The sequence below is a fragment of the Lepidochelys kempii genome, chromosome 2 (genome assembly GCF_965140285.1).
Source record: "Lepidochelys kempii isolate rLepKem1 chromosome 2, rLepKem1.hap1, whole genome shotgun sequence".
Lineage (NCBI taxonomy): Eukaryota > Metazoa > Chordata > Testudines > Cheloniidae > Lepidochelys > Lepidochelys kempii.
The window spans coordinates 60,572,860-60,599,479 of record NC_136381.1 but is presented as its reverse complement, the minus strand read 5'-3'; the positions used below and the strand labels follow the sequence as shown (position 1 = coordinate 60,599,479).

The window sequence follows — 26,620 nt, the reverse complement described above, 5'->3', positions numbered from 1 at the left end:
ACTTTTACCTTGTTAAAACTGAAAGGTCCTGAGCCACAAAATTAAGATCTGGATTTTGAACACCCCAAAAGGTGGGGTTGATTGCAATAGGGGGCTCACCATTTTGCTAGGCTGTCTCAAATTCACACCCTTTTCCTCTGGGGTGGAGAACCCTTCTTCTACCTTTGTGAAGTCAGTAAGCAGGAAGAATTACAACACACAGCTATATCCCAACACCTTTATCAGCCTTCATGAATGGAGCTGTAGTGTTAATAAAAGGAACAATTTGAGAGTCCCATGTAGTCAATTACCACAGGAATTATGCACCAAGCCTCAATGCAATAAACTCGAGATGCTAATAAAATATTAGGATATTAGGAAAAACTTTTTCACTAGGAGGGTGGTGAAGCAAGGTAAGCAGCAGGATACGGACCCTGGACTTCAGGAAAGCAGACTTCGACTCCCTCAGGGAACGGATGGCCAGGATCCCCTGGGGGACTAACTTGAAGGGGAAAGGAGTCCAGGAGAGCTGGCTGTATTTCAAGGAATCCCTGTTGAGGTTACAGGGACAAACCATCCCAATGAGTCAAAAGAATAGTAAATATGGCAGGCGACCAGCTTGGCTTAATGGTGAAATCCTAGCGGATCTTAAACATAAAAAAGAAGCTTACAAGAAGTGGAAGGTTGGACATATGACCAGGGAAGAGTATAAAAATATTGCTCGGGCATGTAGGAATGATATCAGGAGGGCCAAATCGCACCTGGAGCTGCAGCTAGCCAGAGATGTCAAGAGTAACAAGAAGGGTTTCTTCAGGTATGTTGGCAACAAGAAGAAAGCCAAGGAATGTGTGGGCCCCTTACTGAATGAGGGAGGCAACCTAGTGACAGAGGATGTGGAAAAAGCTAATGTACTCAATGCTTTTTTTGCCTCTGTTTTCACTAACAAGGTCAGCTCCCAGACTGCTGCTCTGGGCATCACAAAATGGGGAAGAGATGGCCAGCCCTCTGTGGAGATAGAGGTGGTTAGGGACTATTTAGAAAAGCTGGACGTGCACAAGTCCATGGGGCCAGACGAGTTGCATCCGAGAGTGCTGAAGGAATTGGCGGCTGTGATTGCAGAGCCATTGGCCATTATCTTTGAAAACTCGTGGCGAACCGGGGAAGTCCCGGATGACTGGAAAAAGGCTAATGTAGTGCCAATCTTTAAAAAAGGGAAGAAGGAGGATTCTGAGAACTACAGGCCAGTCAGCCTCACTTCAGTCCCTGGAAAAATCATGGAGCAGGTCCTCAAAGAATCAATCCTGAAGCACTTGCATGAGAGGAAAGTGATCAGGAACAGCCAGCATGGATTCACCAAGGGAAGGTCATGCCTGACTAATCTAATCGCCTTTTATGATGAGATTACTGGTTCTGTGGATGAAGGGAAAGCAGTGGATGTATTGTTTCTTGACTTTAGCAAAGCTTTTGACACGGTCTCCCACAGTATTCTTGTCAGCAAGTTAAGGAAGTATGGGCTGGATGAATGCACTACAAGGTGGGTAGAAAGCTGGCTAGATTGTCGGGCTCAACGGGTAGTGATCAATGGCTCCATATCTAGTTGGCAGCCGGTATCAAGTGGAGTACCCCAAGGGTCGGTCCTGGGGCCAGTTTTGTTCAATATCTTCATAAATGATCTGGAGGATGGTGTGGATTGCACTCTCAGCAAATTTGCGGATGATACTAAACTGGGAGGAGTGGTAGATACGCTGGAGGGGAGGGATAGGATACAGAAAGACCTAGACAAATTGGAGGATTGGGCCAAAAGAAATCTGATGAGGTTCAATAAGGATAAGTGCAGGGTCCTGCACTTAGGACGGAAGAACCCAATGCACAGCTACAGACTAGGGACTGAATGGCTAGGCAGCAGTTCTGCGGAAAAGGACCTAGGGGTGACAGTGGACGAGAAGCTGGATATGAGTCAGCAGTGTGCCCTTGTTGCCAAGAAGGCCAATGGCATTTTGGGATGTATAAGTAGGGGCATAGCGAGCAGATCGAGGGACGTGATCATTCCCCTCTATTCGACATTGGTGAGGCCTCATCTGGAGTACTGTGTCCAGTTTTGGGCCCCACACTTCAAGAAGGATGTGGATAAATTGGAGAGAGTCCAGCGAAGGGCAACAAAAATGATCAGGGGACTGGAACACATGAGTTATGAGGAGAGGCTGAGGGAGCTGGGATTGTTTAACCTGCAGAAGAGAAGAATGAGGGGGGATTTGATAGCTGCTTTCAACTACCTGAAAGGGGGTTCCAAAGAGGATGGCTCTAGACTGTTCTCAATGGTAGCAGATGACAGAACGAGGAGTAATGGTCTCAAGTTGCAGTGGGGGAGGTTTAGATTGGATATTAGGAAAAACTTTTTCACTAAGAGGGTGGTGAAACACTGGAATGCGTTACCTAGGGAGGTGGTAGAATCTCCTTCCTTAGAGGTTTTTAAGGTCAGGCTTGACAAAGCCCTGGCTGGGATGATTTAACTGGGAATTGGTCCTGCTTTGAGCAGGGGGTTGGACTAGATGACCTTCTGGGGTCCCTTCCAACCCTGATATTCTATGATTCTATGATTCTAAGCACTGGAATGGGTTACCTAGGAAGGTGGTAGAATCTCCTTCCTTAGAGGTTTTTAAGGCCCAGCTTGACAAAGCCCTGGCTGGGATGATTTAATTGGGGATTGGTCCTGCTTTGAGCAGGGGGTTGGACTAGATGAACTTCTGAGGTCCCTTCCAACCCTGATATTCTATGATTCTATGATAAAAGAGGTATTACTCCATTGGTAACCAAACATGCCCAAGTGTATCACCAACCTCGGTCCCAGGTTAGGGACACCTCTTTCCCATTGGATTGATGGCCAATGTTTCTATAAAGGATGAGCTCACACCAGCCAGTTTCTATTCCTCCTGTCATCCCCAAGGGTCTGACATTATAGGTGGAGTACTAGTCAGGGCTTCTCCAAGCAACTGGATCTTCCCTTGCCTGCAGTCACTCAGTCCCTGCTGGCTGCCCTGGTTACACCTCTGGTCCCACCTTCTCTCTAGGCCAGTCTCACAGCCCTTATGTTTGGGTTGTGGTTGGGCCTGCTGAGGTCCAGCAGCAACATCATGTGACCCCTGTCTGCAGCTCACATCATGCAGTCTCCTCCAACTGATAGGCCAAGAGCTGTCCAACTGACCTATAACCATCTATAACTGTCCCAAACTTGCGGAAGGGCAGATTCTCCTCTGGAGTAGCATCTCCATCCTGTAATGGCAAGAGGGCTGATAATAGGATATTGGACATGGGTAGAATAACCAATCAGCTTTCTTGGGGATGGAGCGAGAAGCCAGTTCTTCCCCTTGACACACCCCCTAACCAGTCAGAGCTCAGGCAGCAAGGCAGGTGTTTCAAAGCAATGGTGCTGCCATGTGGAGCAGGGTTTGTTTTAGGTGCTAGTTCTGGTTTGGATACAATCTAGTTGTGACAAGCAGAGAGCAGAAAAAGACAGGAGAGGAGACATTAAAGGCTGAAAGATATTTACAGTTGAGTGATATCACAATGAGCTTGGTAAGGATTAAAGATAGAATGATGATGAGCAAAAAAAGAACCAGGCAGAGGGTTGAAAAATGACTCTTTATTGGAGTCTGTAGAAGAAGGACCTATGAGCAGAAGAGAAATTGCCACCAGACAGAAAGAGGGACGGGGGGGAGGGAAGGGGGGGGAGAGGGCGGCGAGGAGAGAGAGAGATGGACATTTTATAGGTCAGAACTATGACTCTGGAAAGAGTCAGAGACATCTACAAAACCTGTGTATTGGAAAGGAAATTACATTGTGGCATTTAAATTAAGACTTTAATTAAAGATTCATTAAGCTAAAGGCAACACTTACTCTACTGAGTTTATTACTCTAATTCCAAAGCTTGGAATATGAGCTACCCAAAGTAACATTACTGACATTTAGCACTGTATGTAAGGGAGCAGTATGACTGCTCAGAGCTCCGGTACGAAACTGCAGAAAAACCTGAGTGTCTCTGGATTAAGTTTAGAAGTGTGTGCAACAAGAGTGATGTAGTGGTGGGAGTCTGCTATCGACCACCGGACCAGGGGGATGAGGTGGATGAGGCTTTCTTCCGGCAGCTCACGGAAGCTACTAGATCGCATGCCCTGATTCTCATGGGTGACTTTAATTTTCCTGATATCTGCTGGGAGAGCAATACAGCGGTGCATAGACAATCCAGGAAGTTTTTGGAAAGCGTAGGGGACAATTTCCTGGCGCAAGTGCTAGAGGAGCCAACTAGGGGGGGTGCTTTTCTTGACCTGCTGCTCACAAACCGGGTAGAATTAGTGGGGGAAGCAAAAGTGGATGGGAATCTGGGAGGCAGTGACCATGAGTTGGTTGAGTTCAGGATCCTGACGCAGGGAACAAAGGTAAGCAGCAGGATACGGACCCTGGACTTCAGGAAAGCAGACTTCGACTCCCTCAGGGAACGGATGGCCAGGATCCCCTGGGGGACTAACTTGAAGGGGAAAGGAGTCCAGGAGAGCTGGCTGTATTTCAAGGAATCCCTGTTGAGGTTACAGGGACAAACCATCCCGATGAGTCGAAAGAATAGTAAATATGGCAGGCGACCAACTTGGCTTAATGGTGAAATCCTAGCGGATCTTAAACATAAAAAAGAAGCTTACAAGAAGTGGAAGGTTGGACATATGACCAGGGAAGAGTATAAAAATATTGCTCGGGCATGTAGGAATGTTATCAGGAGGGCCAAATCGCACCTGGAGCTGCAGCTAGCCAGAGATGTCAAGAGTAACAAGAAGGGTTTCTTCAGGTATGTTGGCAACAAGAAGAAAGCCAAGGAATGTGTGGGCCCCTTACTGAATGAGGGAGGCAACCTAGTGACAGAGGATGTGGAAAAAGCTAATGTACTCAATGCTTTTTTTGCCTCTGTTTTCACTAACAAGGTCAGCTCCCAGACTGCTGCGCTGGGCATCACAAAATGCGGAAGAGATGGCCAGCCCTCTGTGGAGATAGAGGCGGTTAGGGACTATTTAGAAAAGCTGGACGTGCACAAGTCCATGGGGCCGGACGAGTTGCATCCGAGAGTGCTGAAGGAATTGGCGGCTGTGATTGCAGAGCCACTGGCCATTATCTTTGAAAACTCGTGGCGAACCGGGGAAGTCCCGGATGACTGGAAAAAGGCTAATGTAGCGCCAATCTTTAAAAAAGGGAAGAAGGAAGATCCTGGGAACTACAGGCCAGTCAGCCTCACCTCAGTCCCTGGAAAAATCATGGAGCAGGTCCTCAAAGAATCAATCCTGAAGCACTTGCATGAGAGGAAAGTGATCAGGAACAGCCAGCATGGATTCACCAAGGGAAGGTCATGCCTGACTAATCTAATCGCCTTTTATGATGAGATTACTGGTTCTGTGGATGAAGGGAAAGCAGTGGATGTATTGTTTCTTGACTTTAGCAAAGCTTTTGACACGGTCTCCCACAGTATTCTTGTCAGCAAGTTAAGGAAGTATGGGCTGGATGAATGCACTATAAGGTGGGTAGAAAGCTGGCTAAATTGTCGGGCTCAACGGGTAGTGATCAATGGCTCCATGTCTAGTTGGCAGCCGGTATCAAGTGGAGTGCCCCAAGGGTCGGTCCTGGGGCCGGTTTTATTCAATATCTTCATAAATGATCTGGAGGATGGTGTGGATTGCACTCTCAGCAAATTTGCGGATGATACTAAACTGGGAGGAGTGGTAGATACGCTGGAGGGGAGGGATAGGATACAGAAGGACCTAGACCAATTGGAAGATTGGGCCAAAAGGAATCTGATGAGGTTCAATAAGGATAAGTGCAGGGTCCTGCACTTAGGACGGAAGAACCCAATGCACAGCTACAGACTAGGGACCGAATGGCTAGGCAGCAGTTCTGCAGAAAAGGACCTAGGGGTTACAGTGGACGAGAAGCTGGATATGAGTCAGCAGTGTGCCCTTGTTGCCAAGAAGGCCAATGGCATTTTGGGATGTATAAGTAGGGGCATAGCGAGCAGATCGAGGGACGTGATCGTTCCCCTCTATTCGACATTGGTGAGGCCTCATCTGGAGTACTGTGTGCAGTTTTGGGCCCCACACTTCAAGAAGGATGTGGATAAATTGGAGAGAGTCCAGCGAAGGGCAACAAAAATGATTAGGGGTCTGGAACACATGAGTTATGAGGAGAGGCTGAGGGAGCTGGGATTGTTTAGCCTGCAGAAGAGAAGAATGAGGGGGGATTTGATAGCTGCTTTCAACTACCTGAAAGGGGGTTCCAAAGAGGATGGCTCTAGACTGTTCTCAATGGTAGCAGATGACAGAACGAGGAGTAATGGTCTCAAGTTGCAGTGGGGGAGGTTTAGATTGGATATTAGGAAAAACTTTTTCACTAAGAGGGTGGTGAAACACTGGAATGCGTTACCTAGGGAGGTGGTAGAATCTCCTTCCTTAGAGGTTTTTAAGGTCAGGCTTGACAAAGCCCTGGCTGGGATGATTTAACTGGGAATTGGTCCTGCTTCGAGCAGGGGGTTGGACTAGATGACCTTCTGGGGTCCCTTCCAACCCTGATATTCTATGATTCTATGATTCTATGATTCTATGACTCAGAAAGTAAATTGCTTACCAAAGTTTGATTTCTAAATTGGGACATTTTAATGACTATTCAATGGATTGTGAATTTTAAACCAGTTTGTACGTAAAGCATATTTAACTATTTTCACACAACTCATTTAATTTGTTTTGAATTTTTTCATATAAGGGGTAAAATCTCTTATTTAAGGTTTTTTTGTGATGTGAGATTTTATTTTTCCAGAAAACAAAGGCTCTTTGCTTAAAACAAAATAAAAACTTGCTACAGTTACTTTACTGTTAATTTATTCTCCCATTTTTCTTGCTTTTCCTCTTCTGGTCTTCCCCTCACAGATAGTGAGATACAGCTCAGACGAGACATGGTCTTCTGCCAAAGTCTGGTGGCCACAGTCTGTGCTTTTTCAGAGCAACTAATGGCTGCCTTAAATCAGATGTTTGACAACAGCAAAGAGTATGAAATGGAGACTCAAGAGGCCAGCAGAAGGTGGTTGGAACAGATAGCTAATGCAGGTGTCCTCCTTCACTTCCAGTCATTGCTGTCACCTAACCTGGTAAGAATCTCATGCAGTAACCACATGAGTCAATATGACAGTGCTGAATAAGGGCAGCACGAAGCAAGGTGCATTATGTTTACAGTATCTTGCAGCCTTTGTGTTTAGCTCATGTACTTTATTAGCTGCTATTCAGGAAGTTTGCGGTTCAAATAATTACTGATATGGGAAATTAATAATGTTGCTCACAAACATAATGTTATGTTTCTGTTTCAAGGTACTAGATACTGAGAAGGTGTATGAGGAACACATAATAGTAGCGATTAAAAAATCCAATTTGCCATTAGACACCACACAGCAATTTCCCCTCTTAACAATAAGTATGTATGAGGTGATCACCATAGCTTCAGTCACTGTAATTAGCAATATAAGGAAAATACAATACTCATTACCTATTTTTAACAGAAAATCCCCACTTTCCCTTGGTAATTCAATTCTAAGGGCTAAATCTTCAGTCTCGCTGGGGCTGCTTTGCCGCCAAGGTGGCACAAACCAAACTGAAAGTTGATGTAACCAGTCAGTAGGAATTCAGCAGGGAATCCACAGGTAGACCATTATTGCTCGTTTGCCACCCTTCCCACTGCCCTTGGCAAAAGGGTCATGGCTGAGAAAAAAGGGTCATAGCCAAAGCACCCCCTCATTCTAGTAATCCCTGGCTGCCTGCATGAATCCCTGAGGCTACTTTAAGTCACTTAGCAGACTAGACTGGTATCTGGTAGTCTGATGATCAGGGAGCTGGAAAGCTGTTTTTGCAATGTCCTCTGCAGTCACTCCTCCCCTGAGCTGCTAGGTGCCAAATGGCTGGTCCTGAGGATTGGGCCTACTGGTTTGGAGAGTCAATCTCTAACTTCTTATTGTGAAAGCTTGAGACCTTTTAATATAGTGTCCTCTGTATTTGCAGTTGTGTTTTACCACCTTCTTAGATGTTGTAATTCTGTCACAAGGTAACCATTACCACAGGTACACCATAACTTGTGGATTTTGCTTCAAGGCTCAAGAGATTGCTCCTGTGTAATTAAAATCCCACATTATTTAAATGTTATTTTCGTGTACTCATATACTGGTAATAATAGTCAGGATGAATTGTTCCAATTATGCAATTTTAAATTAAAATTAACATTAGTCAGTTTTGTAAAGTTTTTTTTTGTGCACAAAAAAGGAGTGCTGAGTTAGTTCAGTAATAACATTCATCACTTCAGGGAAAAGTCTTTAAGAACAACTTTTTCAGTATTTTCTAACCAAGCATTCAGGATACAGATGATCCATGTTACTTTAAACAAGGGCTTGTGAGGGCAGTTATACTGATTACATCTGGATTTCAATAAAGAATGAACAATTTTGTAAAGATTTCCCATGTGGTTGAATGGTATTCGGATTACTCTGGTGATAAAAATTGCCTTCTCTCCAGGGGGTTAATAAATTGAACCATTAGGTAAAATGTTGCAGGCAGAATCCCTTCTTCATAAATACATGGGAAATACTATTTTAGTTCATGGAACAGGGAAAATTGTTTTTTCCCGTCTGTGTAAATCAGTAACATTCAGCTAATTCTCATGTTATAGGGATTATGTTTATTGCCGTCTGTTTTGTTGTTCATTTATTAACTGTTTCAGTGCTTGCAGAAAGAATTAAATATACATCAGGTTTACATTTGTCTGCTTGATAGTTTAGCATAGAAGGGACGATAATATGAATTATTTTAACTGAGTATTGACTCTGCTGTGACTGCTCTAAGTATTTACTTCCAGGCTATCTATATTTGTTGGTGAATACTTCCCTTGTTAGCAGAGATCCAATAAAATATCTTGAAAGGTTTATAATTTACTTTTTGAAGTTGTAATGAGATACGAGACTTGATTTTCAAAGGGGAAAGATTTTCCATCATTTTGGTTTGAGAGTTCACAAAATCTGAGCCTGCAAAAATGAAGTACAGGTGCCAATCAGAACATTGACATATCTAGCTACTTGATTTGCATCCACAATTGGGTAGGTTACGGTGAAAATTACTCTCCCATTTTCACCCACATTTGAGCTGCCCATTCAACTGCTGGCACAAAAAGTTCCCCTCAAGCACATAAACTGGAACTTTTGAAAATCTAGCCCACTATCTGGGCTAGTTAGTCCCTGATAGTCCCTAGATAGTCCCTGTCCCTGATTTTTACTAAAAATGTCCATGACAAAACAGGGACGAAGGAGGGTTGAGCACCTTGCCCTGCTGTGGCTGGGAGCTGTGACCCCAGCCCCATGGTTGGGAGCTGGGAGGGACCCCCAGCTGGGGAGCTGCGGGGGATTCCCTGGGGACTCAGGAGGTCTGGGGGATTTCCCCAACCAGGCGGCGGAGCTGCGGGGGTTCCCCTGCCGCTTGTGGCAGCTAGGGAGCTGCAGGGAATTTCCTGCCTGCCGGAGGGGACTGGGTTGCTCTAGGGGAATCCCCCCCACGGAGGCTGGGGAGCTGCGTGGGAGCCCCCTCCCCCATGAGGACTGGGGAGCTCCGGGGGATTCCCCCGTCAGCAGTGGTGGCTGAGGAGCTGCTGGGGATCCCCTCTGCCTGCAAGGACTGGGGAGCTCTGGTGGTTCCCGCCCTCCGTGGAAGCAGGGGAACTGCATGGGAGCGGCCCCCACCCCCATGGGGACTGGGGAGCTCCAGGGGATTCCCCACCGCCTGCGGGGACTGGGGAGCTCTGGGGATTCCCCGCCGCCCGTGGGGACTGGGGCACTCCGGAGGTTCCCAGCACCCATGAAGACTGGGGAGCTCTGGGGATTCCCCCCTGCCCATGGCAGCTGGGGAACTGCAGGGGACCCCTGCCACTCCAGGCAGCAGGCTACCCCGCAGCTCCCAGCCACCACAGGAGGTGGGGGTACCCTGCAGCTCCCAGCCACTGCGGACTGAAGTTACGGAGGTTTGCAGAAGTCATGGATTCCATGTCTTCCACGACCTCCATGACCAAATCATAGCCTTAATAACGATACCCATATTTTGACAGAACAGTGATTTTCAGCCACTCATGACCTTTTATATGACACCTTGCAAGGAATTCCTTGTATGAAATATCACAACCATATACAAATGATGAGTAAGGGGGTTACAGGGTGCTATTTTAAAACACAATGCATCACAATAACTAGAAGAATTTTGAAAATCTAGGCTTAGTGTCATATACATTGTAAGCTTGCTCATTTACATACATAACTAAAAATGCAGTTTGATTAAATGGTAGCTGTAAATTAACTGGCTGTATGTGCAAAATAGCTTAATAATTTCAGTTCTAATTTCAATTTTAATAATAATTTTTTTGCCAGTAGAAGAGGGAGTGGAAACCCAATAAAAACAAATCCATCATCTGGTATTCATGAAAGTTAGTTAGATTAATAGTTCAGTGAAGCAGGGTGTAACTTTCTACAGTTATTTTTGATGCTCATGCTCTATATGATTTCCAGTATGGAAACATCATGCTAACATCACATAATATTTATTTGAGAAGAGATTTTTTTTTCCTTTTTCCAGACTGATGAACAAGCCATGCTAGAAGATACATTGGTTGCTTTGTTTGACCTGGAAAAAGTTACTTTTTATTTTAGACAGTCAGAACCAGAACCACTAGTTGCAAGTAAGTAAGGAAGTATATTTATGAGATTTATTGTTCTACAAACAAACAGTCGCATGTTAGATATGTTTAAAGTGATACAATGTTTTTCTCTTCTGGAGCATCTCAGCTCATGGGCAAATGTCTTAATTTGGGAATGACATGGGCCAGGGGGCTGGGAATGGAATAACAGAGCCTTTCCTCACTAGATCGCCTGATATCCAGCAAAGGTCAGTCACGATGAAAAGTAATTATTATCTGGCAGCTGGTCACAAGCCTCAGTAAACGATTGGTGGTCTCACTGAAGCCACTGGATAAGTGACCATTCCAGAAAAAATGTCCAGAAGAGCTAGTTTTCACTGAGGAGCAGTGTGTAAAAGAAGTTATGAGAGGACAGAAGAACATTAGAAATTGTTCACATCTACATCATCAGTGACACATCATCGGTGAGAAGCCTGGTGCTAGAAAAGGCGATTGACTTCTGAGTGAGAAGAGGCAGATGGTATTTCCTCCAGGGTTCTGTCAGTCAGGGACAGCTTTACATTGTCAAGAAGTGTCCTCTGAGCCCTGCTGGTACAGGCTACTGAAATGTGCTGAATCAGAGCATCCCCCATGGCCACGCTACTCTTGGGGATGCACTGACTGACTGCTGATTCCTGGTGGAGGAGAGGTTACAGCCTTTTTGTGCCTCTGCACCGCCCTCTTGATGTTCAGATCCTGCTGTGAATTTGGCACAGTGAATGAAAACATGCTTTTCCAAAGTCTCATAACTCAGCATGGGGAAAAGTGTGTCTGATTAACTTCAAGCTTTCCAAACAAATACTGCCCTGGGGATAGAGATCACACAAGGTAACTTTTACAGTAAAAAGACCCCAAAGGTACTAGTGAGAGAGGGTGTCAGCACTCCCAGAATTCAAGTACCACCTTACAGCCATGAGTGTTGCCAGGGTTCACATTTGCAGAGCTGCTGGTGAGTGAGGATTTGATCCATATACTACTTCTGCTGTGTTGGGATGAACAAGTCTGGAGGAGATCCCATAGCCCTGCTTCAACCACTTCCAGTGGTGTTTTTAAGAAGAGGTCCCATTAAGCCAGACATCAATCCAAGCTAGGGTGGAGGGTCAGCCTGGACAGCATTCCTAGTTGGGAGCAGATTAGTTGCCTGTGTTATGCAGTGCTCATATTGCCTCCCTTCCCATGGAAAAGTCTTTCTCATATATGGTGATATATAAAGATCATATGTGTAACATTGAGGTCAAAACAAAATTTTGCAACAAGCTCTATTTCAACCTTTAATTTAAATGCCACCATCACAACTATCCAAACTTCATGGTTTCATGGAGAAGGAGATTTTGGTGGCAAATTCAGCTTTTCGTTTACGGCAAAGCATAATTACCAAAGTTAAATTAAATTAATTATTTCTTGAGGCCAAAAAATAGTGACAAGTTGCGATTTGACCTCCTTTTCTTGGAAATGCAAAATCATAATCTACTAGCATCAATACCAGTAATCTACAGGTTGTAGTTTGTTTAAATTTTTAATTTAAAATTATAACTGGAAATATGTATGCATTTTTATTTGAAGTAAGCTGCTTTAACTCTGCAAATGTTAAGGTTAGGGCATGTCTGCACTTTGATCTGGGGGTGTAATATGCAGCTTGAGTAGATATACCCATGCTGGCTGTGGTTTACCTAGCATGTTAAAAATTGAGGGTAGCCATGGCAGTATGAGGAACAGGACACTAGCGGCCCTGATTACATACCTAGCAAATCTTTTAATAGTTTCACCCTGCTAGATACATATTCAGGGTGGCTAGTCCCACATTGCTGCTTGCGCCATTGTGGTTATGCTCTATTTTTGACACACTAGCTCAGTCAGAGCTAGCACAGGTATGTCTAGTTAAGCTGGGAATTACACCCTGAGCTCAAAGTGTAGATGTACCCTTAGAGTAAAAAGGGTAAATTTTCACTGGCTTTTGCTAATGGCAGTTGCATGATTACTCACCTGCACAACATTGAAAATGTACTTTGGGGAGTCATTGCAAATGGTAGACCAAGAGGCATTAGAAGATCTAGGAATCTAAACCAATGTGAATAGGAACTTCCCATTTAATTCAGCCTGACATCTGGTGTGTCAGTGTGTAATGAAACATACCATTATATAATTTTATGTATTGTACAGTAAGAAATCAGTTGTCAGAAAATGAATCTCCAATTTAACTATTATTCATTGAATGGTTCTGTAGTTATGTGTTCCTCAGCTTTATGCATTACAGAAATTCTGATGTAAGGAGGCCATGGTTCAATGACTAGAATTAATACCATGGGACACTTTCTTAGCTACACAGAGTTTATACTTGGCATCGCTGAGGAGAGGGGAGTAAAAGGTGGCTGTAAGGCATCTGTCTACTCCACTGATCCTGGTCTGGCTAGAGGCCCAAGTGGCCCCAAGCATAACTTAAAGAAGCCTATGGGTTGCTTTAATTCATGCTAGCTGCAGTGATCGCACAGGGTCTGCTGTTCCAGATGGGGATCAAAAAAGCAGTATGCACTACACCCCACTCCCTCCTGCCACTGGCATGCTTCCTCCCCACCCTTCATAGACCTGTGGGAAAGTAGGTGGTGTAGAATCACCTTTACACCACCTGAAGACTCCCCTCTGTTGCAGGAACCTGTGGTGGGCAGTTAAGGCATCTTTCTGCCTGCCTTGTGATGGTGTTGCATTGCAAAGCAGGCAGAATTAGGGACAGGAATTTGGCTGTGTATAATTTTGAGTGTAACATTCTTTCTAGTTTTTGGAAGAGAAAATATCACATAGTTGTTGGCTATTAATAAAATGGCAATGTTAAATATTTTCTTAGATGTTCCAATCACATATCAAGCAGAAGGAAGCCGGCAAGCTTTGAAGGTTTACTTTTATCTTGATAGTTACCATTTTGAGCAGCTTCCTCAAAAGCTGAAGAATGGAGGAGGGTTTAAAATCCACTCAGTACTTTTTGCACAAGGTAATTCTTTTTCTATACCTTCAAATACCTTTCTATACCTTGAAAATCTGAAATCTTATCTTAGCTATGATTCCGCAAGGTTCTTAATCGCATCTGTAACTCTGAGCACATGAATAGTTTCATTAAGTTCAGAATTAGGGCCTTAATTCAAATACTTTGTTGAATTGTGGTTCTAATTCTGAGATGAATTTTAATTTTAAGGGAATGAAGTATATTTTTCATATAAACTCTTCTAGAGTTTACTTCTGAGTTTACACCAGTCATACTGACACAGACTGCAGAGAATAAGTGGATTATCTTTTTGTTTGTTTTTTTTTGTAAGTTCATTCAATGTGAATGTTAGTGGGCAATTCCCAGACCTGGAAATTCTCTTAAATTGAAAAGAAATTTCATTTTCCAAATGAATAAAGCAAGAAAAAACAGGTAAAGGACGAAGGTGATATCAGCTTTGATTCTTCTTTAAAACATATGGAGAGTTAAATATCCTTTCCAGGTATCTGTTGCCATGACATCACAAACATTAGTGAAAGGATGAATGGCATTGATGCTGTTTGTAAATTGCATATTCCCTACAGTGAGTAGTGGTGTCATTATAGTCATCAGGACCATAGGGTTTGATTCACCAAAGTGGTGAATGCCTCCTGCCAAGTGCTGATTGCCTTCAGCTTCCTTTGACTTCAGTGAGAGTTGAGAGCTCTCGATATGTTGCAGGAGGTCCTTGGCACACACACGGAAGGGGCTCATAAATCAAGTAAATGAAGGAAAGGAAGAATTAGTGGAAACTTTTGATCTAATAAAAAGTAAGTACTATACAAAAATATTTAAAGGTGAATAGCAAACCCTCAGTCTAAAGTCAAGACAAATACATCTTTGAAAGTAAAAGGTGTTAGCTCAATTTTAAATGAAGTCCCAAAGAAAAAGTTGAATGATTTTTCATTTAAACTATTTATAGATTTAAATTCACCCAATGGAGGGGCAATGAGGAGACTGAATAACAGCAGGAACATCTCAGCAGATGATGAGATGATAAAGACAAACAAAGAATGGGAAATAGCTTGGCTCCAATATGATCTTGAAAATATTAACGGTTTTTTTCTTGTACAGAAAGTGTTGCAGAATTGCACAGGAATTGCCCATGTCTTTTTACACGGAACAGGGCAGTAGTGTCAGGCAACTGGGATGAGGGCTGTCAAGCCTATTGTTCAGAGCAGGCGTCATACCTAATGGTTGGAGCAGGCATCAGTGGTCAGAAGCTGGAGCCAAGGGTCAGACCGGAGGACAGGAACTGGATACCTGAACCCAGGGTCAAGCCAGAGTCAGTAGTCAGGAAACAAAGCCATGAGTCAAGCTGGAGGTCAGGAACTAGAGCAAGGAGGGATTCAAGGCAGGGCAGGACAGAGGCAAGGCTGGGTGCAAAGCAGGAGCAGCAGAAACAAGGTAACGCAGGAGACTTCACAATGGTGGGCATGAGCATCAAGCAGTCAGCTAACTGCTTCTGCTGGCTTAAGAGCCGCCCTGTAGACCCCTCCAGCCAAAGAGACGGTATGGTCAGCTTGCTGCAGGCCAGCTGTACCTATGAGGCTGCCTGGAGACTAGCTGTGTTGCCAGCCCTGATTCCTGACAGGTGATTGGATATTAAGACATGCCCCCTGGTCTCAGCGTCCAAGTTCAGACATGGCACTAGCTGTGTTCACCATCAGCTAGTTTGAGGAAGGGAACAAGAGACCAGGATTCCCAGAATGCCCAGATATTTAATAATTTGCAGTATTTAAACTCCTGAGATTTCTTTATTCACTATCCTATCAAAATGTCACTGAGAAAATCCATTTTACTTCACTGGTGAGGTTGGCTTTGTGAAATCAGCCATTTTCATCCACATCTGTATGGGATCTGGGATCCATGTTAAACTCTATACCTTTCTGAAAAATACTCTGAAGAAGGGGGAGAACCAGATGCCCTGCATAACACCCATTTCTTCCTTCCGATCATTACTTTATCCATCAGCAGAAGGTAGACATGCTATCCTTCTAGTGATGACAAAAGTCTTACAGACTGATACATTGAACTAGTCACTTCACTCCCGTTTTTCTTACACGCACAGTAAGCTGTGACCAGTGATGAGCTGCCAAAATCTTAACAACCGGTTCCCTCCTCACCCCACGAGGGGGTCGTGGCCCACCCCCGCCCCCTGGGGACTCCTGCCCCATCCACCCCCCTCCCCTGTCCCCTGACTGCCCCCAGAACTGGGCAGGAGGGTCTCGTGGGCCACCGTAGTGGGTGCCCACCCCACTCCTAAGAGCCAGAGGGACTTGCCGGGGGGTGAGGTGGGGAGTCCCGGAGGTGCTTACCTGGCGCAGCTCCCAGGAAGCATCCGGCAGGTCCTTCTGGCTCCTAGGGGTGGGGGAGCGTAGCTAGGGGGGAGCAGGGGGAGCGGCCGCTCCTCTCACCCCGTGCCCAGCCCCAGCTGACCTCCGCTCCGCTCTGCCTCCTCTCCTGAACGCGCCGCCCTGCTCTGCTTCTCCGCCTCCCTCCGCCCCCCAGCTTCCCGTGAATCAGCTGTTCGTGCGGGAAGCCTGGGAGGGCTGAGAAGCAGGCGGTGGCTTTGCGCTCAGGCCCAGGGAGGCAGAGGCAGAGCGGAGGTGAGCTGGGGTGGGGGGTACGAAGAGGGCCGCCCGCACCGCAGCAGGTAACTGGGGGTGTGTGCGCAGGGGAATCGCTCCCCGCCCCAGCTCACCTCCGCCTCCCTGGGCCTGAGCGCAGAGGTGAGCTGGGGCGGGGAGTGGTCCCCCGGTTACTTGCTGCTGCACAGGCGACCCTCCTCGCGCTCCCCAACCCCAGCTCACCTCCGCTCTGTCTCTGCCTCCCTGGGCCTGAGCGCAAAGCCACCGCCTGCTTCTCAGCCCTCCCAGGGGAGGAGACGGAGGCAAGCTGGGGCCAGGCGTGGGGTGGGGAGCTGCCATTGGGTGCTCTGCACCCATCAAATTTTCCCCTTGGGTGCTCCAGCCCCGGAGCACCCACAGAGTCGGCGCCTAAGGCACCACTTTTGGCTGGTTGTTAAATTTAGAAGCCCTTTTAGAACCGGTTGTCCCTCCCTGGGCCTGAGTGCAAAGCTGCCGCCTGCTTCTCAGCCCTCCCAGGCTTCCTGCACGAACAGCTGATTCACGGGAAGCCGGGGGGTGGGGTGGGGGGGGCAGAGAAGCAGAGTGGGGCAGCACGTTCAGGGGAGGAGGCGGAGGCGGGACAACCAGTTCTAGCTCACCACTGGCTGTGACTCATTTTCACATCAGTTTTATAATGACACACTATCAAAGCTTTGATCTTCATTTACACTGGCTAACAAGAAACTGCTCTCCAAATCTAACTGAAATCTGTTCGTGATCAAGAGAGAAAATGCCATCTCTTCAAGAACTGAGCATTTTGTAGATGCAGCTGTTCATTTTGGGGTGGTGGGGGGCAGAAATTCTTGCTTTCTGAGACTCAGTAGAGCCAAGCTATTTTCCAGCCTAAATACAGAGTCTACATGGTGTTGTGATATAAAAGATTTTTAGCAGCATGACTTTGGAAAGGGTTTTTGTTACTTGCAGGATGAATACATGAGTCAGTGAAGGTCACTTCAAATGAGTGACACTTAAATCTTCATATTACACCATCATGTGTTTTTTATGGGCTACAGACAGTATTTTACAGAAGAAAAAAAAACAGTTTTAGTCCCCATTCCTGCAAATACACAGGTACTTAACCTTATGCTAGTGAGTAGTCTAACTGAGTTTAAATGTATAAAGTTAATCATGTATATAAACAGTTGTAGGATTGGGGCCTTAGAAAATTTGTAGAGAGCTTTAAAAATCTTTACCATGTCTTATGTATCCCTCTATTTGTAAACCAGACTTTCTAGAACCATGTGACTAACTATACAGATCTCAAAAGGGCAGAAATTATATCTCCTTGCAGGATCAGAGCGTGTGTGTGTGTGTGAATATGATATGTGTGTACAAAAGAGAGAGGGAGAACATATGTGGGGATGTTTCTATTGTCATAAAGTCTTCTGAATTCCCAGGGCGTGAGTTTATATCTACTGAATAAATAAGTTTTAAAAAAATCAAACTCTTTATTTCAGATTTACATTTGCAGTTGAGCTAATTAACCTTCAAAACTAACATTTGTATTTATTTTTAACATTTTTTGGCAGTTCACATTTAACCTCAGTCTAGACTTTTCTATTCTGGTTTTAAATATCCAAAATAGAAACCCCTCTCTTCTCTGCATTACAATGCCCTGCTCCCTCTTTAAGGGGAGAGCAAAACTGTTCTACACAGTAAGGTCCCAATTCTGCAACAGAACCTACTAACTTGGACACCTACAACCATGCAGATACCATTGCGGACAGTGGGCCCCTCCACCTGGGCCCTGTCTGGTTAAGCTCAAGACGGACATATTAGGAGGCAATTTGATCATCAATCTTTGCCATCTTTCGTACAGAAGCAAAATTATGAACTCTATAAGTACTCAGAGGAACTGTGATTTGCATGTTCTTGAACAATGAATGAATTATTTACTGACTGGTCACATTAAGAATTGTCAGCAGAATTAGTGTTTGGTGTGCAACTGGGGCTCTGAACCTGCAAGTTGTGCCCGTAAGAATTCTGCTATTTAGATGCATTTTCTGATCGTTCTCTTGGGTAACTAACTCTTAAAAATTTGTACAGATTATTATTAAAGTGGCAGGGTTCCTCATTGCAAAATCTTCAGTGCTTCTACCCTATGTGTATTTTACTGAAGTCCCATTTCTATATTATGAGATTAATCTAATAATATGTGAATGTGAAGATCTTGATTTCTCAGCTCCACACTCTTACGTCTTTTGAAGTAGGTATGACTCAGGCTGTTAAATCATTTTTCATAGCTATCTAAATTAAATTGAGTGTTGTTTTTTTTAACTAGAGCTGGCAAAAGTGTGCCAAAAGTAGAAGGGTTAAACAATTTACCTCAGTACCCATCACTCTGTCATTTTTCACTTCTACCCCCCTCCATTTAATTTAATTTTAGATGTATATACATTAACTAACAAGGAGTCAGAGTAAAGTTTACATGACACTGAAAACATTTCTGATCCCAAAGGAGAGATTTTTTTCAGTCCACAAGGCATTTTCCAAACTGTACGGAAAAGTTTTTCAGTGGAGTCTGGTCCTGAGAAATACTGAACACCTGAAACTTTCAAATAAAACAACTGGAGTTTCAGGGTCTGCACATATCCCAAGATCAGGCCTAGTAAAAGAGAGTCATTGTGTGTCCCTTCCTTTTCTATAGCCTAACCACTGCTACAGTATCTCATTTTACCAGAGATTTCCAAGGTCACCTCAGAACTAAAAACTGTTCTAAATAGTGCCTGTGTATTTACATTCAGAGGGCAGAATCACTCTAATTAGAATCACAGAACTGATATTAGCCCTGTCTTGTACAGTTTTTCTTAAGGGCAAGAAGTATTTTTATTTTTAAACAAAATCTTAGAGAAAGATCTGTGGAAATTTGATGACACACAGAAACAGCTTTGCAATCAATGTTGAGGGTCACAGCTTCAAGATTAAGAAGTATGGCACTAGACTGCAGACAGGTTCTAACTGCAGAGAAAGAGTATAGTAAATATTTAATACTGATTTTTTTCCAGCACTGGAGAGCATGGAAGGATATTATTACAGAGACAATGTGTCGGTAGAAGAATTTCAAGCCCAGATTAATGCAGCCTCACTGGAAAAGGTCAAACAGTATAACCAGAAACTCAGGTAAGTGGTGAGCCAGCCTTCCCTGTGGTGGCTATGTAGACTTTATATTTTAAATTAACCTAAATCAGACATTCTCAGATTTTGATCCATGGAGCACTGATAGTTCACAGGGCACTGGCTGGGTCTCATGGTTCTGTCTCTCCTCATTCCATTGCTAAATTGCACTGAAAGACAAGTAAAAATAATGAAATTGTTTCCTAATATTTTTCCCCCTACACTATTAGCATAGTTGCTGCAGGGTTGTTGTTTGATTGCATATGAGAAGGGAACAGTCTGGGTGATCACAAAAGTAATGGAAAGTGATTTCTGAGCCAAGCTCTCTTATAAGCATCCACATAAGTAAAAGTTTGAGAACCACAATCAATGCTCACAATTCTTTATAATGTAGGGAAAATAACCTAGCAAAATGTTAGAGACAAGAAATGATTCCCTTAAAATGTTTTGTAACAGAACTAAAAAATTCTATTTTAATTCTGTGGAAATATTTATTTTTATAAAGAGATTAGGTTTACATTTGATGGGGGAAGGTGCATGGGGGGGGGGGTTAATTTACAGATTGTCCCACAACTTTTAAAGGTGGATATGAACATCCAACACTTAGTGGGAGTTTTTGCATAATGGGTTTAGATTCAGGTTAATCTCTAGTTTATTTTCTAGTAAACCTAGAAAACTATAATACAACTTCAGTGCATATACTCAAGCAATTCAAGAAATCTATCAATTTCAATTTAAAGTAAGATTGAAATGCCTCACCTAGGACAATCTAGAGTTTTTGTGCATACCAGTTAAATTAATATCTACCTTGAGATGAACACCATAAACTGGTATACTTAAATTCCCTAAAGGACACTGATAAATGCTATATTGCTATATCATGAGTTACAGCTATATGTTGTTTTAATGAATTGATGTATTGATATCAGAATTGTTAAATATTATAATCTAATTTTGTAGGTTTAATTACTTAATTTCTACAGAACAGGATTTAACAGCCCATGCTGTTTTCCTGGAAGCTCATTGTGTCAACAAAAAAAGAAAAATAAACATGGGTATATGCTTCAACTGCAACTAAGAGATATGCACGTGTAGTGTACACTGTACATAAAAAGATCACAAGATGATGCATTCTCATAATGATTCCATGAGGAAATAACATCCAGTGGAATTTTTCATACAGAAAAAATTCTGCCTTTATTTTGTGTAAAGTAATGGAACAAGCCCAGGACAATAGATATTAGGTGTTTTCACTGCATTTGTGGAAGACATTTCTCTGAGTAGGCTATATTTGTAGATGAATCGCAAAAAGGCTCACTGGAAAATCAAGAATGCAGTAAAATTGTGGCTTTTTGTTTTTCTGGCTTCATGAGGTTGATGAAATCTGTAATGGTATCTGGTTCCCATTAGCTCTGAGAAGGTGGGCGGCTTTTAGAAGAAGAAATGAGAAGTGGGGGAAAGAATGATGAGGTAAAGGGGAAGGAGAAAGGGGAAGGAGGAGGAAAGAGAGTCATTCATTCTGAGTCCAGACTTTTCTTAAAGTGACAGTACTTGGACAGGGAACAGTGAGCAGTATTTAAAAAAGAGCGAAGATCCCAGTATTAAATGTACAGTTCCTTCCACTCACTTTTTTCAAGAGGGGTTCTCTGTGCTTTTCTTCTGAAAATATGTCTAGGTGTACATAGTGTTCTTCTGTTTTACCTCATTGATGGACTTTCAGAAATTCCTTTAGGAGTTCGTAAAAGATATTCAATAAAAATTTTGCATTTCCTTTCTGTTTACTATATCTGTGTCTCTGAACTTTTAACCCAACTGTTGTTATAATAATTAGGCACCAGATTGTCTTCACTCTTCCCTTGTTTCATTTACTGTCATCCAGGAACATGTTCTGTTTCTTCTACTGGTTCCTTTATTGTGGAAGTACTTGTGTGAAACGTGGGTTCTGCAGCTTTCTCTGACCATGGCAACACATGGGCTAGCTTGAGGCCAGCCTTTCACTGAAATTCTACTGCTTCCATACATCAGTCTGACTTCCAAATTATTTGGCTCTTACCCTAGTGGCACAAGACAGCTAGTTGAGGAGGTTTACTATCTAAGGGCTTGACCTAAAGCTTACTGAAATCAATGGCAACAATCTCACTACCTTAATGGGCCTAAAAGTGCTGATGCTGCCTGATTCTACTTAGCTTGTGTGAGCTGGAAAGAGCACAGAACAAGGTGACTCTGCTGCTGTGCATTATTACATTCTTGCTATCTTAGTTCCTGCTGCAGCTTTAATGGGATACAATACTCTTAAGGCCATCTTTACGCACAAACCTGACCAGTGGCCAACCTGTAGCACAATATTTTTTCAAAAATTTCACAGGGGGTCAAGTGGGTCTTTCATATTCCAAGTATAGGAAAAAAACCCTGTTATCTCCAATACTAACATGGTAAGTGTTTGTAAGTGCTGACATTTTAATGGTGATCATACCACATCCCATAAATGAGGGACAAGGAATTAACTTCATATGTAATATAATGTGAAAATAGAGTACAAGAAATCCAGGAAAGCAGATGCTAATATTCTTGTTCTGCCAGTTGCTAGTCAGAATAGGTGTTTGGCTGAAGAGACTCTAAGAAAGTAACTACAGCAGCAAAACTCAGTGACATTTGGATAGTAGTTCTCAAATAAAACCATAAAATTGAAATTAAATATCTCATGGAAATGTATGCATGCTCCCTGGAAGTACTGGCAGTATAACTTTTAACTCTGCAGGTAGTAGAATCTACTAGGGCTGTCAAATGGTTAGAAAAAAATATTTGCAATTAATCTCAATTTTAATCACACTGTTAATAGAACACCAATTTAAATTTATTAGAAATATTTTTTGATGTTCTACATTTTCAAATGTATTGATTTCAATTACAACACAGAATGCAAAGTGTACAGTGCTCACTTTATATTAGTATTTTTTATTACAAATATTTACACTGTAAAAAAGATAAAAGAAATTGGAGAATATGCTTTATTCATCATACATAACAGAGAGGTTTAGTCCCTGCTTTAATTGCAAAGCGCAACCTTAATGATGGAACTCTGACCAGCTTCCTCATAATATCACCAGTGATATAGCAGATATGTTGGCCTAGATACAAAACTGCTCTCTTTAACTCTGAGTTGGGCAGTCATAAAACTTTAATCTTTTACAGTTCTTGTTTTTAGGCTTTTGCAAGTACTATATATCAAAACTGAAACATAAATCATAGGATTTTCATGAGGAAGCTATAGTACAAGATGTGTATGGAGGAAGGATAGAACCTCCCTCCATTTTTCTTATTTAACTCAACCCTAGCAGTTTTAATCAAATTACTACTACAAGGAACTTATAATTTCAGTGCAGTGAAGTATTAGAGTTGCTACAGAATTCCAGAAAAGATGCATCAACACATAGGAAAACCTTTACCTGTGTAAAACTGTTACTTCAGAAGTAAATAAATAAATAAAACTATGATTTTTTTAAAAAAACAAATTTCAACATCTGCACCATACTCATTCTTAATGGGTGTGTATTTCTTTTTCATGCTGCCAGCCAGATTGTATTTATTTTTATAGTTAACCAAGTGTCACCATTTCTGTTTCCCTGACACTTGCAGGAAAAAAAATATCTCTATTTGCAAATTGGGAAGGTGGTGACAGTTGCCAGCACTGTAAATTTATTCTGACCTAAAGGTTTCTTAATGAGAAGATGTTGCACAACCAGGAGAAAGCAATTAAGACAGCAAAGATTTTAAACATCTTTATTACTGTATGTTTGATAACTCAGCAGTTATCTGCTAAGTTAGAGGAAGAATATAAAGAGCTCATTGTTGCTAGCACTGTAGAATGCTGCTGCTCAGTGCTGCTGTTCTTGGAGTTTTGATGTCAGCTGCACTAGCAAACAGCGCTCCATGTTCATTCAGCAGAACTCAATGTTATTCATAAGAAAGACCACAGGCTCGGTTCAGTGGCAAAGGCACTTGGCCAGGTTTATTGTTTTTAGAATATCAGGGTTGGAAGAGACCTCAGGAGGTCATCTAGTCCATCCCCCCTGCTCAAAGCAGGACCAATCCCCAATTTTTGCCCCAGATCCCTAAATGGCCCCCTCAAGGATTGAACTCACAACCCTGGATTTAGCAGGCCAATGCTCAAACTACTGAGTAATCCCTCCCCCACGGTACTAGTGCTCTGTCCAATGGGTCACAGGGACACTAATGCAGGTATGCCTGTGACAAGGTAAAGGCCCACTAGGGTCCTGTCCCTTGGCCGATACAAAGTTGCCCCTCGTATGACTTCTTCTGATACAAGACAGTTACCTATTACACTCCAGATGTTGTTAGTTACCACACTTATACCTTGTGCTTGCTAGTTCGAACAAAACATCCTCATCCATTATCCTGTCATCCCATCCTTAACTTACAAGGGGTCAGTGTATTCCTGTACAATTGCTTGGAAATTTGTTTACATTGTTATTTGAGAACTTTGGGTATTCTTGTTCGATCCTCTCCAGTCAGGGAAGTGCTTCCTTCGTTAGCCAATTCCTGCTGTGTTACTATTCTACCAAGGCCAGACCTACTCTGGTTCACAGCCTTTGGTTCACATTTTTAGTTATGCCTAGGGCTCCTGCAAGGCCTACACTCGTATGCCTTAGTGATACAGTAGCTGATATATAAGTGACCTCATCCCATCTCCTGATGTCCCTCATGCCCAGTCTTCTCCTGAACCTCTCGCTTTCTTCTGACTGTTTCCCCTCACAATACAAGCATATGCTAGTCTCTCCCATCTTAAAAAATACCCTTTAGTAGAGCTGAGCATTTTTTTCAGCAAATAAGTATTGACCAGAAATACATTTTTTGGTCAAATGACATCATTTGCAAATTCAGGTCAAATTCAGCAAATAGTTTTGGTCTAATTAAAAAAAAATGAAAAGAATGTTCTTGAAAGAGTCTAAATGGTCCATTTTGATGTTTTTAAATGAAATGCTTCAACTTTTTGTTTCAAAACAACATTTTGCTTTGAAATTTATCTAGATTCATTAAAAAATGTGTACAGACAACACAAGCACTCCCCTTTTAGCCTATGTAGGCTCTGCTGTCCCTCTGCAGGTTAGCAATAGGCATGCTCCAATTCCCAAGCCGTCCAAGCATCTCCCTGAAGTGTCTAGCCCTTGTTGTACTGGATACTCACAGTACTCACAGATTTGCTGCTTCCAAAGAAGCAGTGCACTCAGCTTACTGGCTTCACCCAGGTCACCACGCCTTGTAACACAGAGCACTTAGATATGTTTATAGTTTATAGTGAAAATAAGGAAAAGTTTATTTAACAAAGAGGAGAGATTCAAATAACATCAAGTAGAAATATTGGAAACAAATGGTTACATATAAAATCAGAACATGCATTCTAGAGCCTAAACTTATTTAACTAGATACTTTCATGTTATATAGAGCAAAGCTCTTCCCAGAGTCCTTCTAGCATTTTTGATCCAAGTCCAGCTGTCATCGTTTTTTTTTATTAGACAAAATATGCTGCCAGCTTGTCCCCTGTGTAGAGGATACTGTGTCTCTTTGCAACTCTGATCTATCAAAACAGTGCTCTGATCTTTATTAATAAACCAAACACTCTCCTGCTGTGAGTTCCTTCCTGTAGATTTCGCAGTCTCTTGTTAATTTCACAGCCTTGATTAGCTAGTGGCTCAGTATGCAAATCGACTTACATTGTGAGACACACAATGCACAATGAACAGAGATGAACTAAGCATCTACTATACCCTGCCTGAACAGGATCTGTCTGAGACATGTCACCTCAGGGGACCTGCCTTTAACATCCAGGCTTTAAGAACATAATTTCCAGTATAGATGCATAACTTCTTAAGTGTTATCGGTACATACATTTCACAATGATTATTATGACCAGTGAGCTACTGGCTCTGAATAGAGAACTTTCATGACACCCTTTGGTGAATTATTGTGCATATATTTGACCCAAGGGATCCCTGTAAAATTCGGTGCCTCTCTGTGCTCTCTGCCAGTTGGCACAACAAGGTTCCTGGGTCACAGTTCCACAGGGCTCTCACTTTTTGCTTCTCTTCTCTTCCCCCCTCCATGCCTTGTATCTGAGTAATCTCATCCACACAAACAAATTCAACTACTATCTTTGTGGTGACGACTCACTGATCTGATTCTATTCTAGACCTGTCTCCTTCTGGCTAAACCAAAAACTCAGCCTGTGTCTCTGACATTTCCTCATGGATGTCTAGCAGTCAGCTCTTGCTCACTGTGGCTAAAACAGAGCTCCTGATCATACTCCCCAAGCTATTCCTGCTACCTCCTTTTTCCATCACTGTGGATAACATAACCATCCTGCCAGTCACTCGGTCCCATAACCAGAGTGTGATCTTTGCTTCGACCTCTCTCTAAGTGCTCATCTCCAGACTATATTTAAAGCTTGCTGATTCTTTCTGCATAGTACCTTTACGTTTTTCTTCGAGTGCTTGATCATGTCCATTCCTCTGTCGGAGTCTTCTGGCAAGAAGGAACTGAGCAGGCAGCAGATCGGCAGTGTCCTATATACACCACCATGAGGGTGTCACTCCATGGGACTCCACAGCTAACCCGGTGGGTATCGCTAGGGGAAAAACCTTCTGACGATCATGCACGTGGTGCGCACACATGCACCTATTGGAATGGACATGAGCAACACATCTCAAAGAACAACAGTTACGAGAGGTAGGTAACCATTTTATTCAGCCACCTACACAGCTAAAATTCTTGTTCAGGCTGTTATCTCACATCTCGATTACTGCAACATCCTTCTCTCTGGTCTGGATAAATGCAGTCTTGCTCTGCTCATATCCATTCATACTGATTCTGTAAAGATAATTTTCCTAGCCCATCGCTTTGAGCGTGTCACACACTCTCTACATCCCTCCAGTGACACCCCCTTCTCTATTGCATCACACATAAGATGCTTGTCTTCACTTTCAAGGCCCTTCACAGTCAAGACACCCTCTAACTGTCATCACCTTTCATTTGATATTGATCAACCCAGGATGTCAGCCTCCATCACCCACTTGTTAAATTGTCAAACAAG

At 43.0% G+C, this 26,620-nt stretch overlaps 1 protein-coding gene across 4 annotated transcripts in view; it reads left to right on the top strand.

Moving 5' to 3' along the window:
- Positions 1-26,620, top strand: part of PREX2 (phosphatidylinositol-3,4,5-trisphosphate dependent Rac exchange factor 2) — a 317,368-nt gene that overhangs the window by 209,206 nt on the left and 81,542 nt on the right. For all 4 annotated transcript variants that reach the window (XM_073330905.1, XM_073330906.1, XM_073330908.1 and 1 more), the window contains 4 exons: positions 6,933-7,150; positions 10,656-10,758; positions 13,595-13,738; positions 19,404-19,518. In XM_073330905.1, the coding sequence (XP_073187006.1) occupies positions 6,933-7,150; positions 10,656-10,758; positions 13,595-13,738; positions 19,404-19,518 (580 nt within the window). The remainder of the gene's footprint in view (positions 1-6,932; positions 7,151-10,655; positions 10,759-13,594; positions 13,739-19,403; positions 19,519-26,620) is intronic.